Source organism: Patagioenas fasciata, chromosome 4 (assembly GCF_037038585.1).
Source record: "Patagioenas fasciata isolate bPatFas1 chromosome 4, bPatFas1.hap1, whole genome shotgun sequence".
NCBI classification, from domain to species: domain Eukaryota; kingdom Metazoa; phylum Chordata; class Aves; order Columbiformes; family Columbidae; genus Patagioenas; species Patagioenas fasciata.
Genome location: NC_092523.1, coordinates 25,222,827 through 25,240,961, shown reverse-complemented (window position 1 = coordinate 25,240,961; position 18,135 = coordinate 25,222,827). Strand labels below are relative to the sequence as shown.

Genomic DNA, 18,135 nt, shown 5'->3' with positions numbered 1-18,135 from the left:
CACCAGGGACTGGGGCTGATGAAGTGTCTGATGGCTCAGGTACCAGCAGCACAAAAACAGCTTCTCCCCTGCCTTCCCCACAGCAACACTGGGTTTGTTTTTTTTCCTCACCTTCCCAGCTGATCATCCTTTATTTTATACCAGACTGTCACAAACCCACCTAAATACTTCATGTATTCCAACACTAGGCAGCCACTAAGTGAAGCAATGTAATTTATTTGACATTATACCAGACACGGATGCTCCAGACCCAGACTTGACCTTAAAACAATTTAAACCCCTGGATTTGCTGCATTAGCAGTATCAGAGCCCAGCGTGTCACTATTAGAGCTCAGAACAGAAAGCTGAGCAGAGGGGTCGAGCTGCTGAGCACTGTCAGTCTGTTTCACCTGAGAACTCACAGTTTTGAGGTGCTGGAAGAAATGACAAAGGCTGTAGGACAACTTTGCAAGTATTTCAGTATAAAGCAGCTCCCCTGTAGAAGCTTCTAACTACAAGAGCAAGGGAATATGGATTTTTTTTCTAAACTAATGGGCAGGCTCAGAGAAGCAGCCGCCCCCCCAGAGCAGAGGGGCTCAATGAACTGTGTACCACAACACAACCTGTGATGGGTGGAAAGTTAAACAAAAAAGCCCACCCCTTACACCACTGGTTTAACTCTGTCAACCCATGCAGCACCATCACCTGCAGCAGAGCCTGCCTGGAAACCAGCAAAACCCGCCGGGGACAGACACACCCCCAAAGATGGGCCGTAGACGTGAAACACAACATCACGCCCAGCTTCACTGGGCAGACACCTGCAAATCACTTTACCCCATCTAACAAATGGCAACAGAGTCATGCCAAAAAAGCAAAAAGTATGTACTGGTGGCAAACAAACCCACAGTCACCCTCTCTGCTGGGTTCTTCCTACCTGAGAAACCAGGGCAGTGTTATTACCCCATGGCTGTCACCTCCCATGTACGAACCAACTGTAGTTTATACAAACCTCATAGTTTAAAATGCACAAAGATGAGATGAAAAATGGAAAATCCGAGAACATTTTCCTCTGTGAGGTATCAACTTTGTTTCTTCACACACAGTCTTTTAAAGGAGACACAAGGTGTTGTACATGTGTTTCTTAGGTTCTTGCTCTCACCTGAAATAACACACACTTTGACTACACAGCTTGTATTCACACACCTTCCTTCTTCAAAAATGTTCCATGTGCATCATGTAATTGGTCATCCCTTTCTCTCTCCTTAGTGCCAGGGAGGCAGCGTACGCTGCTATCTCAGAACAACTTCAACTACCGGAAATAACATAAAAACTGCTTTCAGGGAAACATGCATTTATTGTTAAGCATTCCCAGTGAAAATCAACATCTTTTAAAATGTGTGTTTATTAAAAAATCATTTGTGTACAAAAGTGTTTGTGTAGTTTTTATTTTCAAGACAAAAAACACTGATGCTGCATTCTAGCCCACCCGCTCCTCCTGCACACGAAGTCTGATGCTCAGGAACCAACCTCTTGCAATATTGTTTTTATTGGTAAATATTTTAACTAGAAAAGTCAGAATTTGGGATGGAAAAGGTAAGTGAAAAGCAGGGTTCTTCAAACAGTTGACATCAGCATTCGTATGATGACAGCTTCCTTCAGACACCACAACAGAGCACCAGCAGTTGCCGCAAACTGTAAAATGGACAAGTACAGCATTTTCACAGTACATCTCCTTGTCTGTCGAGTCATGGATCTTGACTTACATTATTGATGAACGGCTCAGCACCATAAGCGATTGGCTATTCTGATGCCTACAAAGCAGGTAACAGCAGAGAAGGAACATCACAGCACAGCGCAAATGATTCGCAGGAGTTTGTCCAGGGAGAACAAATCTGAACTTGAAACCTACAGAGCACTGCAGCTGGATAACTGAGCAAGAAGCAAAATACGCGTTAAGGACAGCTGGTCCTGTGAGCCTGATGATGAATCAGCTGATGACACAAACACCACAAACGGGAAGAGCAAGATACACCATTTACTGATGGGTTTGGAAGAAATCAGAAAACTACCAAGAAGTGGTTGCCCCCGTGCCCAGCCATAGGAGAACGCTGCGCCTGGAAAACGAGGACGAGACCAGAGAAGACATCTACGTGATCTTCCCAGGAAAAGCTTTAGGCACCCAACGAGCATCTTGACTTTCATGCTTTAATTCTGTGACACAGACAGCATGACAAAATGCGCTTTCACTAGCTATTGTTAATTGCTCATCAAAACTGTACAAAACCAGCCAGCTGATCACAAATCAGCAGTCACGCTCGAGACACTTCTTGTCAACTCTATCAACAAAACATACCAGGAGAAAACACCTCATCCTCTCGTTGCATCTGCTCATCAGCAGACATTAACTAAAACTAAATTTTCACTACCGCATTTTCTAACCTCTCCCCCTTTGGGCAAGCCTCCAAGTCCCAGCTGGCTTTAGTTGGGCTTTGGGAAGGAAACACGGGACATGCACACACAGTTTGGTTTCCCTGTGCTGGAAACAGAACTCTTCACCCTCACAGCACATGGCCAGCGCTGGAAACAACCCTCGCTTGAGACTGTTCTGGTTCCCCCCAGCCCTTCTCCAGTTCAATAAGCAACCCATGTGCTCTGCAGTGCCTAGTCTGATCTGCAGCTGTTAAGCCTACATTTGCATAGTTTAAATGTTTCTGTTATCTGCACCACATCACGCAGATTTGGTGTTACAAGGTAAGTTGCTTTCTGATTATTTAATTCCTCCTTTCAGACAACAACAGGAAGATCCTATATTCCTTACGTCAGTGTTCCAACACTAACTTACTTGGGAAACAGTTACATACAATGATAATTTAAAAACACCAAGACACGCTCCTACACCATTAGTACCTAACTGCTCGGATAACTGCTACAGAACCAATTACAGCCAAGGTCCTTTGTACTCAGCAGCAAGCTTTTTTTTTAAAAAAAAAAGTTTTGAATATGCAAGATGAATAGCACAAAGTGCTGCATCTTCCCAGAAGGATATGTTCCTAAGTTTTTGTCTCCAAAATGTACCAGTTTGTCACCCTGAGAACACAGCTTGTTCGCAGCAGCAATGGGAGGAAGCTGTGAATTTGGCGAGTGGGGTGCGATGCAGTCAGGGCTTTTGGCACTCATGGGAAAATGGCAAAGCTGTAGTTTACTGTTCTTGAGGAACAGGACAAGAAAGGAGTTTCTTGTTCCCCACCGACAAAACAAGCAAGGGATAAACTACTTCGCTCAATGCATGTTAAGATGTTCAGCGGTGAAATCTGACTGATGCTCTGGCAATCAGTAAACTTCATTACCAATACCTTTCTTAGAAAAATGGAGCCATTTAGACTTCAAAAGTACTGTTTCAAGCTGTCGTCTTACACGATAGAGGAAGACAATGCAGCATTTACTGGTATGTAGAAAGCAACTGTACTCATGTTTTATGTTCTTGTTGTAAGTAAGTGGTAAATGTGCAGCCGGAGAGGACTGCACGGCACCTCCGGGTCTGGGAATGCACAGGGCCCTGAATATCACGATGTTCAGTCCTACAGCAAACAGAACTACCATTTTATATGTACAAACTCACAATGATAAACTGAACACTAACAGCAAAACTCCTAGGGCTCAGCCCCAGCTGCAGTTAAACTAACCTCGTACAACATTATCCCTATATTCAACTCTGATAATTACCAAGAATACAAAAACATTCCTTATAAAGGACTCACATGTCAAAATTCAGAGGGACTTCAGACCACAGGTGTCTCCTTAATGCTGGGTCAAGTTTCCTTCCCAGCTCAGTTCTTGAGAAGCTACCCTCCCACCAGCATCCCAGCTGGCATCAAGGTCTCTCTGCTACCAAGCAAGGGATGGAGGGCAAACCCCAGTATCCAACGTCTATACATCAGGGGGAAGGGGAAGACGAGTGTTTTGCAGTAGAGAAGAAAATGAGGTAACTTCATGAGAGAAATAAAAGTTAACAGGACATTGTTTCAGAGGTGACCATGCTCACCTGAGAACCTTTTCCTCTTTCCTCCCCCTCCCCTTTCCCTGGCTTCCTTTATCCTTTCAGGTACTGTTGGAAAAACCTGCTCTTTTTAGGAGACTAGTCTTATCAAAAGACACATTCAGAAGCCCATAACTGAGAAGTTTCATGTCCCCGACAATGATTTCCAAGTTCTTTCTTTTGATAAATAGCAGCGAAGAACAAGGGAAAGTAGTCAGCAATTTATAATTACCACCAGGGTAAAAAACCAAGGTGTTGATGTAACCAAAAAGTTCTCAGCCTGTATAACAGAAAAGACAGCAACTTGAGATTAACACAAGTGGCGTTTTGCCATGGTCTCCTACTGCCCCTGGTTTTCACCTAGCAAACCAGCTGAACAGTAGCAGCTTCTTGTTAAAAAAAAATAAATAAATATAAGGAAAGACAAAACAACTCATTTCCTTTGGCATCATTGCAAATGATTTACACTAACTCAAGAAAACCCAAGAACACTGATCACTGACTACACCTTAAAAAGAAGTATAAAAACTAAGCACTGTATTGCACTGATATGAGTTCAAAGTATTTACTGTCTGTGCCCTGAAATGTTTTAAGTGTGGACACATCAGCCAGAGCGGTACAGGGAACAGCCCAGAACTCGCCAGGTCTCTACAGCTCTATCTGCTGGTTCTGTTCCCCTACCACTGTGCTCCAAATATTCAACAGATACAATAATGTTTCCAGTTTCTTCTAGTATGATTTATAAACAGACTGTCTATGAAGTGTGAAAATATTTCACCTTGTACTCCATAGCTCCAGAAAAGTCCCAAGCAGACATATTTCTCCACCCCATCAATCCACTGTTCAAGAAAAAAAAAAGAGTGATGGAAAAGATGACTTTGTAGTACTCCATTATCCACAATCCCCACTCTCCACTCTCAGGATTTCTCTGAACTTCCTTGTCAGATATATTCTCACAAGTTAGCATCATATTCACAAAGACATTACAGCTCTCTTTAAATAGATGTACTAGTGTTTGAAGTTGCAAAACTAATAATTTTCAAGCTTTTGCACTCAGGATGAAATGTCATTTTAATACGAATAAAAAGACTGACTGTATGTACAAGCCAAGGTAAGATTTCAGTTCTCGTTTATCAGAAACATCAATCCAAAAGAAAGCTAAATTGAGAACACACTTCTACTTCTATGTGCATTTGAAGTATGTACAGTAAGAACACCAACACAGCCTCCAAGTGTCAACTAGAGAAAAACGCAAGCAAGGATGAATATTAAGGTACCTGGTAAGCAATCCTTACATTGAAGCCCAAAATAAAGCCAGAAAACTGCTGGGGGAAGAAAAAACAAAAAGCTGATTGCATCATATCAAGTACTCAAAGAAAAATTGTTTTTAATTCTCAGTATGCTAGAGAATCAGCTTTTCCTCCTTCAAATCCAGTGAAATCATATTATCCGGAATATACTAAAGAACATTTTACATCTATTTAAGACAAAAAAGGAAAGAAAACCATCTCCATCTTTTTGTGCTATATTGAGGCATACTCCTTATGAGATCGTGGAGAAAACATGATGGATGAAAATCATTACTGATAATTCAAAATATATTCTTTAAAGGGGAGCCTAGACTACTGTAAATGGCACACGTAATACCCACAGATGAAGAAACAATCTAGGGAGAATTTTTAGCTGTATGATGGCAGGGAGATGAGAATCAGGATTCCCAATTAATAAGCTAAAAAGGAACTGGTTCTGAGTAGGTCACCATTTGGAACTTTGGATAAGTCTTGAAAATCTTTCAGGAAAAAAGTTACAAGAACACTCGAGTATTTCAGTGGTGCTCTCTTCAGCGACCCTACCTAATATGTCTATTAAGTACAAGCATGCAAATATAGGTCAATCCACAGGCACATAGGATCCATGTTAAAAACAGTAAGATAGCTGTGATGAGTGGCACCAACAATTTTGATGATTAACACTCAAAAATGTTGCTTTCTGAATTACTAAATCAAAATCCTGAAGCAAGTTCCTGCTAGTCTTCGTCACACTGCTAAACACTAAAGTAGGCATGTTTTTCCCCCATTATCTTAGCTGAGCTCCAAGAATTTTTACAATATTTAGTAAGAAAAAAAATTAAAGTATTTCCCCTTTTTAAATTTACACAGACGTTTAATTAGCTTTATTTACAGAGCGGTTTTTCAGTCTCCAATAGTGCCTAGATAGCATCATCAGGCAAGGGTGCCAGTTTTAAAAGAGAATCTATATAGAATCCTAAAAATAACAGATGGTGATGCTCCTCCAGAAGGGGCAAGCTGGACTACTGAAGCAGCTCTCTCTACATGGCTCAGTTACTCAGGAGTAATTCTGTTGCAGTCTCTACATCCCATGATTTTGATGACAAGGCCACTATTACTGCATTCTGCAATGAGAAAACAAAAGCAATAATATTTTCAGCATGTGAGCCTGCAGCTCTGAGAAGCGGAATGAAAAGTTCTCAGGTTAATCAGAACACGTTAGTTTACCATTTGTTAAATCCTAACTAATTTATAGACAAATTGTTACAAAAGACAGGGATAGCTCATAAGATTTACTAGTAATGTAGTATTTTCACACTCCGATTCTTAAAAATAATTAGGAAAACAGAATGATTAGACCTACAAAAGGTCACGGAAGTAGCGATTCTACTTTAGTATAGCAGTGACTCCCTGTATTTATATACATATACTTGACCTGCCCCTACTGAAGAATATTTAAGTTACACATACTTACCCTATCAAAGCCCATAGCACAAAGGTTTTCTATTTTTTTGGTGTATTCTGGACTAGAAACTGGTGCTCCAGCATACACATGTGCCCAAAGCCGAGCTGTCTGTTTAAACATTTCTGGATTTTGTTTGTACTACACAAAAGAGAGGGGAGAGAAGGGGAAAGTCAACACAAGTCAGCAATCCAACCACAAAGCAAAATGACAGGCAGATTCCAGTCCATCATTCTACAATATCTTCAACCGTGTTTCACACTAATTGTATTGCTATTTTTGAAACAAAATTTGGAGGCAAGGATTACACAGAGCAAACCTATGCAAGCATTTGATTTAATGCACTTATGCCTTTAGGTTAATTACAGACTGTGGGTATTTTATGTGTACAATCAGGTACTGCTCTCAATTGCACTGATCAAAAGTAAAGCAGCTATATTTAGCACAGCTACTGAAAATTTATATTCAGTGTGGCAGAGCACAAATTATCCATATGTTAACATCTCCTGGAAGTACATACTGCAGACTAATCTATTTCTCTAATCACTCAGAAATACGCCTGGTTTTATATACTGCAAGTACGTCTGCAGTTTTTCAGTCAGGGCTGACAATTTACTACCAGGCTTCCCCCCCGAGAATAAAGATATTGATAGCATGTGTGACAAAAGAAGGGCTGAAAAATGGGTGAGCAAGTGCGAAAGCTAAGCTGCTGCAATTCTTTTCATGCAAACTGTTATTTACCAGAAAAAAATAAATCATGCAGATTATGTAAATATTATTTTGCACCAATCACTAACAAGTTTTCTAATAAACAATAGAATGGACCTTATCACAGAGTTTTCAGCCTGTGCCAAGAACTCAAAAGCCAAGGAAGTGGGTCATCTGTCATAAATTACACTCAGAAATGCAAGATGAGTTTCCTATTCTAGGAACTTTTGTATGCAATATAAGTTTAAAATCTTTGTATCTTTTTAAAAAAGACTCCCTTAATCATTATACTTTTAAAAAGTAGGCATTTCCATCTTTAGATATATAAAAATTATTAGCACTAAATAATAGGACAAGATATTGGGAAATATAATATTCAAATATTTAGATGCATTTTAAGGACAGAAATGTGGCTGAATATCATTCTAAGCATTTTATTCATGTAAGAAGACACTCATTAAACCTATAAAGCACTGTCAAAGTGAACACAATATTTTTTTACGGCTGCCCCTTTCATTTTACCAGTCCCCCAGCAACACACACGAACCACACTGCATTATGTGCTTTGTACACCTCCCACTAATTCTAATCCACATGAAGCCATTTGTATATTTACTATCTAATTATTAGTGGCATTAAAACAAACATGGGAGACTATCTATTACTGTATTTATAACCACAAGTTATTTTCAGCAGTCTGTAATAAATGTCTTTGGTTGCAAAGACTAGAAGAGAGCAAGGATTAAGTTAAGCACCAGTGGCATTCTGAAGTACTATATTCTTCTGCTCTTGAGACCTTCCCCCAATTTTTTTTTATTCGATATTTTTGAGAACACTGCCAAGCCTAGAAAGCAACTAGCTCAAGTGCAAAGGATTAGTCATAACTGCATTTTATTCAGAACTAGCTTTCAGTGTTCTATAAATAAAATTCCTTTACTTAGGTACCTATAAATAATGTAGCTTCTCACTGAATTGAGAAAAGCCTAAAGGCACCTTTTACTGATGTCTCTATATCAGGAATCTGAGGCAGTTAATGTTGCTGTACTCCAACAAAACCTAGCACCTAGCTGAAGCAGTTTCGACACCAGACAGCTGGTGTCTGAAAGGTGGGAAGTGTCTGAAAATCCCATCATTATTCAAACAGGAGTTCTCCCCAGGATTCAGCTCAAGAGCTTGTAGGACACTGCCATTTACCGGGACAGCTTCGTAGTCTAACACATAGGTTAGTAAATTAACATAATGAAAAATGAGGGTGGAGGATAACTAACTCCTTGGGAATTTTTGCTTTGGAAAACAAACAAGCTAAAACAAAAAAACTACAAAAAACCCCACCACCAAATAAACCACATGAAGGAACTGGGTGATTACCACCACATCTCTCAAAGATGTTATAATCGCTTTCTACTTACACACACATTCGTAACTCAAGGCCAAGCCCCAGTACAGTTTTCCTGCAGGTATCTGCAGGGAACAGGAGGAACTGAAACCTCCTGCATCAGCCGTGTCGCAGCACCGCAGGACACATCCCAACAGGCAGCAGCCTGGAACACTGCTCTGCACAATCTATGAGGTTTCATGGAGTTTTCTGACTGAGAAAAAAACTCTTTCCAGCTCAAGTGCTTCTACAAGACTGTTACAATTCCCACGCAAAATTCTACCAGAGTCGGAATGGGAAGCACTACTCCTGCTCTTTGTAAAAAAAAAAAACAAGGAAAAAGTCATTTTGTTTAACAAAGGGAGTGTGACAGCAAGGGCATGCATCTAGCAAGAAAAAACAGTGCGGGGACATGCCTGGTGGCCTTGTTGGCCTTTGCAGCAATTCTCCCTGTGCTGAGCAATTGAGGTTGACAGAACTGTTCGGGGACATTTGTTCAGAGCAGCCTCCCAGCACTGCAGAACCCACAGGCGCGTTCTGCACTTGCTGTTGAGCGCAGCAACCAGCGCTCCCTGCCCAGGGCCGCAGGGGCACCTCATCTCCACACTCTCTCCAAATCCTGGCAGGTTTGATGAACTGCTCATCTGTCCTCCTACAGAGACTGTTATGGGGAAGGAGTGCACACCCTGTCCTAGAGAGTCCTTACAGATGAGACTGATGTTGGAAGAACCCTCTACTCGCTCTGTTCCTTTGTTACTGAGCTACACCCTGATGGTCAGTGGGAAGCCCAGGCTGCCTCCCCCTCCCAGAGGGAAAAGGAAAACACCACCCACCTGCTTGAGCTTTTGTTGAAAATTGTCAGACTTTCCTATCTTTCATCAACCCTTTAAATAGAACCATGTCAGCCCTGGTACGGCATAAGGTCCAACTGACATTGTATTGTTACTACTTTTTAGGAGTTATCGCTACTGTCTGTAAAGCAACAAACACTGTTGATTACAGAAATCTACTGATACCAGTTTAAGCAGTGACTAAAACAGTTATCCCGAGTACTTGCAAAGGTAAAATACACAGGATGCTTCATTCAGATAAATTGCTCCCCAGGATCAAATGCAACAGTAATTCATGTAAAGTCACTATTCATAAAATTTTGACATTAAACAGATACAATGCTCAACAATGTTAATATTAATCTGGAAGAAGAGCTACAGCCCAAGCCAAATCCAATGAACACTATCAAGTTAAAACTAATTTTAAACTTATACAGCACTGCTTTTCTTCTACTAGAAGCCTTGGATTTTAAATGGTAAGTTATAGTGGGATTCATTTCACTATGCAGTTATCTCCTGACATTTCTGACAAGCTGAAAAAGGAACAAAACTAACAAAATAGACTTCCTCACACTGGAAAATAACTGCTGCTTACTCTGGAATCCAAAAAGTAAAGAGTACAACAAACTACAGTAACTCACACTTACTGCAAAGCAATTTTCCAATAAATTATTTAAAATCTCTATCTCCCCCAACGGCTGGGACCTAATCTGAATTAGCAAAGGTCACAGAAGTGTTACAAATTCACCATCAACTGAGTATCTTACCTGGTTTGCCACTACTGCGTCTTGTGGATCATCTGGTTCTGCAGCTGCCAACAATGCTTGCAGCGATAACAACACTGTTCTTAAAGTCATTGCTGCTGCCCTAAAATTAAACATTTGAAAATGACTTCACCAAATCACATACCTGTACTCACCTTTGCTGCTGTACTAGTATTGTGGAAGATATAAGAGTACATGTACCAATCCTAAGTCTAAGAATCATCATTTTAAACTGCTGCAGCTTATAGGTATTAGAACGCCACTCAATGTATTTATTTAAATAGAGTTTTAAACATGGACTTTCTTATCAACAATGCTTTCTTAAGCTTTTGGGAAATGCGGTCCTTGACCTACACACCTGACCATGCCCAATTAACATAATTCATTCCATCTGAAAAAAAGAAATTAAAGCCAATTTGAAGTTTGTGTCACCCTTTACTACCAGTAACAGCACCTTGCGTAAAGTGTAGGTAGGGAGCGGCCAGTCCATGTGTGCTCCCTCTGCTGGCACTCTTCATAGCCAAATAGCACGTGCAGAAATACTGACCTATATTTTAAACGCTTATAGCAGACAAGCAATTTTATAGAATACTTATCTTCTGCATTGCATCGGTCTTAATATGACATTTTTCAATAAAACTTAGCAACTTACATAGCATATTACTACTGTAATAATTAAATAGTTTGGTTGTTACAGAATGTGTACTTTTTTCAGAATTTCAGATTCTCTTCCAGTTACACTGAAGTATTTCAGGTTCCAAGCTGAATGCTTCTACCAAGCCGAAGAATGGTTCTTTACATTACAACAAAGTTGGGGATTAACTAATACGATTACATTTAATCAGATAAAAGCCACCTAGTTACTGAAACATATCCTCAGCTGGGTGATGAGAGCCCAGCTGACATAGTAAACCCCGGTGTACAAAGCATCTTGTTTTTCACACCTAGATCAGACATACAAAAACCTGAGTGGAAGAACATAGCATAGAAACATGTAAAGCCAAAATATTTTTATTTTACTTGTATAATTGCCTGTTCTTTGTGCCTCCAATGGTTTATACTGTATTGAAATTAATCTAATTCATGTACGCATTGATGACACAATTCAAAGCGTTATCTGCCAGTATTAGATGAATGTAATGCAAAATATTTATTCAGCATTCAGCCATCACAGAATGCTAAGTCTTTCGGGCCTTACTATGCTTGAATGGATTTAACAACTTCTATGAAATGAATTTCAGGAATTACCACATCCTACCACATGTTATAAACCCTAAAGTATTTTTTTTCCCAGTTATTTCATTACACTATTTAGTGTAAGTTTAAAGCCAGACTTAACATGAAATAATCTACCAATTGTAACTGATACAGTAGTTACTTTCACCAAGTAAAAGCTATTCTGCACTTTCCTTTACAGAAATCATCCGACACTAGAGACATCTGAAAATACTGCCATTATTTAAAACAGAGAAGATGGCATGAAAGGGGTCATGTCACTTGTGTCACCTTTACATGCAATTTACTTGCATTTACACTGTGCTTTCTTGGAGCGGCAAATACACCATGGGAAGCAGGGGCATTAGTAAGGACCGAAGGTGCCACGGACACCTGGAACACAAGTTCTGTGCCGGCTGCAGCCGCCTCTGGCTTTCCAGACTGCCAGGCCCTCCCAGCCCCTGTTCATCTGTTACGCTTGTAGGTTTTTATATACGTTTAGCTACGCATGTAAAAAGGTTTAACAATGTAGTTTACAACTTATTTTCAAGTCTCATGCCTGAAAATGGCTTTCACATCACATGCATAATAAAGCCAAGTCTTCACTGGACACAAACATTCAAAGAAATATCCTTAAATCATAAGAGAAAACCTGTTACAGCTTCAGCTGCTGTTTGTATTGAAAAAAGGAAATTGAAGTTTGTGATCAGTAGTGAAGAAAATCTGACATATTTCGTGTAACTATTACATACTCATGTAACATTTTCTGCCTTTAGGACACCAATTAGTTTTCCCAATTAAAGGAATTTAAAATGTCTTGTTATTTTTTATGTAGCTCAGTCTTAATTTTTCAGACACAAATTAAGATTCCTGGAAGAAACTGAAGGGACAGCTAAAAACAGATTATTGTTTCCCAAGTACCTTAAGCGGCTCTTCTTCCTTCCCATTACTTTCTTTTGGGAGAATAAAGTGAATGGAGATGACTGCCCAGAACTACATCTACGGAGACTAGTAAGAGCAAAAACAATTCTCATCATCAGCTCTGGAAGAAAACCTATGCTGATAGGGGCACAAAACTAAAAAAAACTAATGCACGCCCCCTCCACATGACATCCCCATAAGCTAGAGAAGAATGTGCTGCAAAAAAAGTTGTATTTTCCTTAAAACAGAATTCCAGTGGACAGATACATCCTCCACACTTTCCAGTGCTCCTCAAGGGTTTATTTTTCCAGAATAGAATCCTGAAAAAAAAATTTCAACTCTTCTTATATCTGAAGTTCATTTCTAGGTGTGGATTTATACGCAACATCTCATGGAGTTCAAGCAACTTCCTTTGGTAACTCAAGCTGGCTTCATGCTTGGGTTTTAGCTTTTTCCTCTCCTCCTTTGCAACGGTAAGGTTTTCTGTCACTCCTGACAGAATTCTGTCTGCTCTGTTCTTAATTGGAGCCTCATAAGTTTCTTGCAAAATCTATTTCAGTGCTCCACCGTGCTTGATATTCTGCACACTGAAATGGCTTTCCAGACTTTCACTGTGGGTCATATTTGTCTAGACCATCATTCTTGTCACTTGACTCGATTTTTCCTGTGGTTACCATCTTTCTTGGAATACAATGCTCCAAGTGGGTACACTGCCCCAATAGAAGCCTGACCAATCATAAATAAAAAGCAGGCAGCTTGTATAATGAGTTTTGCAGGTAAAACTTCTTCCATCCCAGCATCATATTCACTTTGCACATGACATTCTGTTGCCTTTGTTCCCTGACACTACTGGCTCCTGTTTTCTCCTCAAGTTTACAATAACCCTTGACTCCCACCCCCGTCTCAAAATGCTGCGTAGCCCCTGTGCAGGCTGGCAGGCCTGACACCTACAAGAGGGGAGGAAAGGCCAGTAACACCTACCAGTGAGCTGCAGGGAGCTCACGGCAGGGAAGCACCCTCCCTCTGAGATTTCAAACATAAAGCCTCCGCTCCAGACATCCTAACCAAACCCCAGGCTTTTGATTGGTATTGCATTTGTTAAACTGCACAGGAAACCTGAAGTGAATCAGAACAAAGAAAGCTGATATATATTTTACTCACGTTTTGTTGGGGTTTTGTTTGGTTTTGTTTGTTTTTTAGTATCTTGGGGCATTTCCATTAAAAAAAAAGAGCACCCCTAGTTTGTGTGAATATAGTGATAATATTAAAAAGCACAATAAGTCAGCTGTGCCCAGCATGCCTGAGGTAAGAAATCTCTTACCTTTCGATGAGCTGAAAGAGTCCTAAGAGGATTATGAAACACTGCCAGTTTTTCTTCTTCATTTTTAACAGCTAAGTAATTTTCCATTTAGGAAGTTTTTACTGATGTTCTGTACATTCCTCTCTGGAAATAATCTCTCCAGTTACTGAGAGGTAACCCAGCAGAACAACAGGAACAGCTGCAGCCAGCAGATTGCTGCTCCACTCTGTCAACCAAACATGGCTACTGGGAATAATATATATTTTTATATATTTTTTTTTAAATAATCTGCAGTATTTATTCCATTTGTGAAATAACTAAGCTTGTTAATCCAAGAGAAAAAACTCTGGGAACTTGTACCAAGGGATTGCGAAATCTGGAAGGAGGGAGGAAATGAATAAGGCCTTTGAGTAGGAGCTTGTTGTATAGTCACTATTTACAGGAGAAATACAAGACTGGGCACCCATTAGGGGAAGGAGCAATTAAAAAAGAGAATAATAGCTTTGACACAGTGCTGGGGGGGGTGAGACAGCCTGCTTGCTGAAGAGTTCTCTCAAACAATGTTAATATTCTCTGCATTTTTCTCAAAGCTTTAAAGAGGCTCAGTGCTCCTCAAACACTGTGAACAAAGCCCAGCAGTTTTAGATGCCCAAGATGACTACGAGCTGGCTGTTTCTCACATATCTATCAAAATTGTGTTCTCTCTTATAATGATTTCTGCGCCTCACCTGAAACTGAAACGTGAAACCTCCAGTACAGTCACTATGAAATATTTCTTATTATTCATTTTTATTTCAACTGTCAAAACCACAACAGGCAAGAGTATTTTGTAGCCATGCACACAGCCACAACACATTTGCTTGATAATCACTGCTCAAGGGATTTATGCAGAACAGCTTTCAAGTAATTTAGTTCTCAGGTTTCAATGAACAGTATTAGATACATTTTATATTTAAGAATAAGATTTTGAGACAGAATACTAGCCTTGAAGATAAATATAGGCTACAGTAAGTGAAACCACATAAAAAGTCGTATCAGATCAGCATAAGCAGTATTACTTCTACAAAATCATATAGTTATTTTAATTCTACCAGCAAACAGTAGCTGTTTTGCAAACAACTGGCATAACAAATCTAAACATACAAATCTAAACATAATAAAAATCCACAGCAGCAAAGAATTTCAGCATAAAGCATATACTGTGGAGAAAGAATTTCATTAAACTCATTAAAAAGATGATTTAAAGACATTACTCTGCAAACTGATAAAACCTCCTGCCAATACGGAGAACAGTATCTCAACTATGCTCATTGGAATAGAAAATCATTGGATGGGTGAGCAGAGGAAAGACTTTTTTTAAACTATACAAATACATTAAAAACTCTGTGTTTATATTCACCATATGTGAGTATTTTATCAGTTTATTAACCTACTAAGTCCCATAGGCCCAAATTCTGTCCTTCAGCTCCCACTAACCTCCCTGAAAAACAGAGACATGCACTGGAATTTGAGACTTACATTTAAGCACACCAACAAGAGCAGCATTATTCAGTGAAGAGCATGACAAGTCAATGAAGTGGCACTTCAGAAACAAAGCTTGTTACTAAAAGATTTTACAAGAGAGAGACTGTGGAACTAAATATATTTTCTAGAACACATCCATTAGAATATTTCAGCATTGCATTTGTCCCATTTACCTTTTAATACCTGGCAAAATCTATTAAATATTAAATTATCAAGGTTGGGGGGGTATTGCTTGGGGGTTTTTTGTTGTCGTTTTGTTTATTTGCTTTCTAATGAAGCTACCATTTTATTCAAAGCATTTTTCAACCTACACATGCAGAAAACTTAAACACGGTGATGTAGGTATTTCTCAGTTTAAACAGCTACAACAGCATATACTGGAGAATGATAAACAACTTATTTAAATAATATTAACCATTCATATGGCTTAGGAAGTTTTAGGAAGCTACTCAGAAAAAAAGTCTCATCTATCACAATATTGAAATCCTTCAAACAAGAAAGGATGGAAAGAGCCACAACAGCTTCCTCTTCTCCAAAGGACCAGAGGCTTTGACAAGCACTTCGACAATGCTCAAGCAACTTTCTTGTATCATGATTAAAAAACAAAACTTACACAGAGCACCACTAGAAAATGAAAGGATCAATACATTAAGAAAAGTTTGAAGAGGGATTATAGTACATAGGAAGCCTCCCCCCCAACACTAAGTTCTGTGAAATTCTTTCCTTAGTGTTTCCAAATGAAGACACTGTTTCAAAGGAAGAGATTAACAGTATGTAAGGACACTGGTGTATTTGACTTTGCACATTTATACCTGTATGGAATCTTACCATTGGTCTTTCAGGATATCCAAACAAATGGCCCCAGTGACTGAGCTAATGTTAGGATGCCATATTTTGGTGATAAACCGCACCTAGAAGACAATTTTTGAAAGCAAAAATGATTATTAAATGCAGTATAGTAAGTACGCATTTTAAACGCACCATTTCTAATAATATTATAAAGAAATAATAATTCAGGAAATATCAAGCTGAAAAACAGAACTAAGACATGTGACACCACTTATTTCAGGAGGTTTCAAGTTTGCAAGGCCCTTTGTTAGACAGAGACTTGCTTTACTCAAAACCCCACTACTGCCCATCTGAGGACAAACTCATCCCAAACTGCTTTCCCCTGCACTGTCCTGCGTGTACATCCCTGCATGACACAAAGCTGCTCAGAAATATCCTCCAGCAGTACCACTCTTTCAATGTAACTAAGTGGCCAAACATAGACTTAAAACATCCAAGACTTTAAATGCTAGAAAGTTCACTTTTAATAAAGTGAAACAAGTCCCTGAACTCTTACCATAGGTATTAAATCTCACTGTTCAGCTAAATTGTTGGTAGCCACAGAAGTATTATAAAAATTTCCTTGGTGGATGCTACTACTTCTACAACCATCCAGTCTTGTTACCCATATGCACAAGGCTCTTGAACAAACCAAAACCTAACTAGATTACAAGTACTTTGCTGTTGAAAGGATCTAGACCTACTACACTAAAATAAAGTGTATTCATGCTCACAAAGCATGAAAAAAAGTCAGGTTTTGGGCTTTTTTGTTTTGTTTGGTTTTTGTTGTTTTTGGTTTTTCTTTTTTTCTACAGACACTGAGAAAGTTAAAAGCAGTATTTTCTTTTAAAACCCCAACCTGTCCTTTGAAAGGAATATATACACGCCTTTAGAAATTTCTCCTTCATTTTCTTCAAACCTCCTATTTCAGGTTGCATTTTAACTGCCTTCTAGTGACTTTTGACCTGTGTGTTTCTTGTCTCCTCCTCACCCCAAACTCCTGAGAAATATTTTACGTATAGCGCAGGTCTTTCAACTTTTGCCCCAACCAGCAAGCAAATCAGTGCAGAGAACACGCTACTTGTCAGGCACTACAGCAAAAGACTGTACATACAGGGCTATAATAAAATCAGTGCCATCACGGTGTATAAATAGGCAAGGCCACAACAGTTCTGCTTTCTGGGACAGAAAATAAGAGACCATGTCAGCTGAGCCACTTATTAACTAGCTCAACTCTCCAAATCACTTTGAAAACGTAAAAGGCCTGTAAATACTAGGTAATTTCTCACAGTGAATGACAGCTAACAATGGCTGTCAAAGCACATACTGAACAAGCTAAAGAAATCTTTCAGACAAAAGGTCGGGCTAGACACAAGCAAAAAGGCCTCCAATTCAAGACTGTAGGCTCCAGAACAAGCAGTGCTACGCTACAGTGCACTGAGCTTCTAACAGCTGTCTGGAAGCTTCAGAAATGGAAACCACCAAGACCTAAAGCAGCAATTAAACCATGATCCACAGACCCATCTTTCAGAGTCTACACACTGTTTCAGCCCTCCTTGTTTTAGCTCCAGCCAGCACACATGCAGATTAAATAACTGAAACCAATAGATGTTTCTTTAAGACTTTCAGTGTGTTTCACTCCAGTGTCAAGGAAGACATTCAAAGGACAAGTGCCAAGGAGCTAAGAGCCACTGGCACCTCTCTCTTCTCTTCCCCAGTTCCTTCCCAGTATTACCTACCAGGGTGAAAATAAACAGGATCTAGGACACGTTCTTAATTCAAAGACAACTTTCTGACAAACAGAAAACCAACCAAGGAGCTGAGTCAGACATTTCAGGAGTCTGCTGATTCATCAGAAAACACGGAAGAAGGGACTAAATTAGGGCACAGGAATATACAGTTGC

The 18,135-nt window shown here is 39.5% G+C and overlaps 1 protein-coding gene across 2 annotated transcripts in view; it reads right to left on the bottom strand.

Moving 5' to 3' along the window:
- Positions 1-1,363: 1,363 nt before the first annotated feature.
- UBE2K (ubiquitin conjugating enzyme E2 K) overlaps positions 1,364-18,135 on the bottom strand; it is a 44,604-nt gene continuing 27,832 nt past the window's right edge. For both annotated transcript variants that reach the window (XM_065837120.2, XM_065837122.2), the window contains 4 exons: positions 16,232-16,314; positions 10,447-10,546; positions 6,779-6,907; positions 1,364-6,428 (listed from right to left, as the gene is read on the bottom strand). In XM_065837120.2, coding sequence (XP_065693192.1) covers positions 6,354-6,428; positions 6,779-6,907; positions 10,447-10,546; positions 16,232-16,314 — 387 coding nt within the window. In that variant the 3' untranslated portion in view covers positions 1,364-6,353. The remainder of the gene's footprint in view (positions 6,429-6,778; positions 6,908-10,446; positions 10,547-16,231; positions 16,315-18,135) is intronic.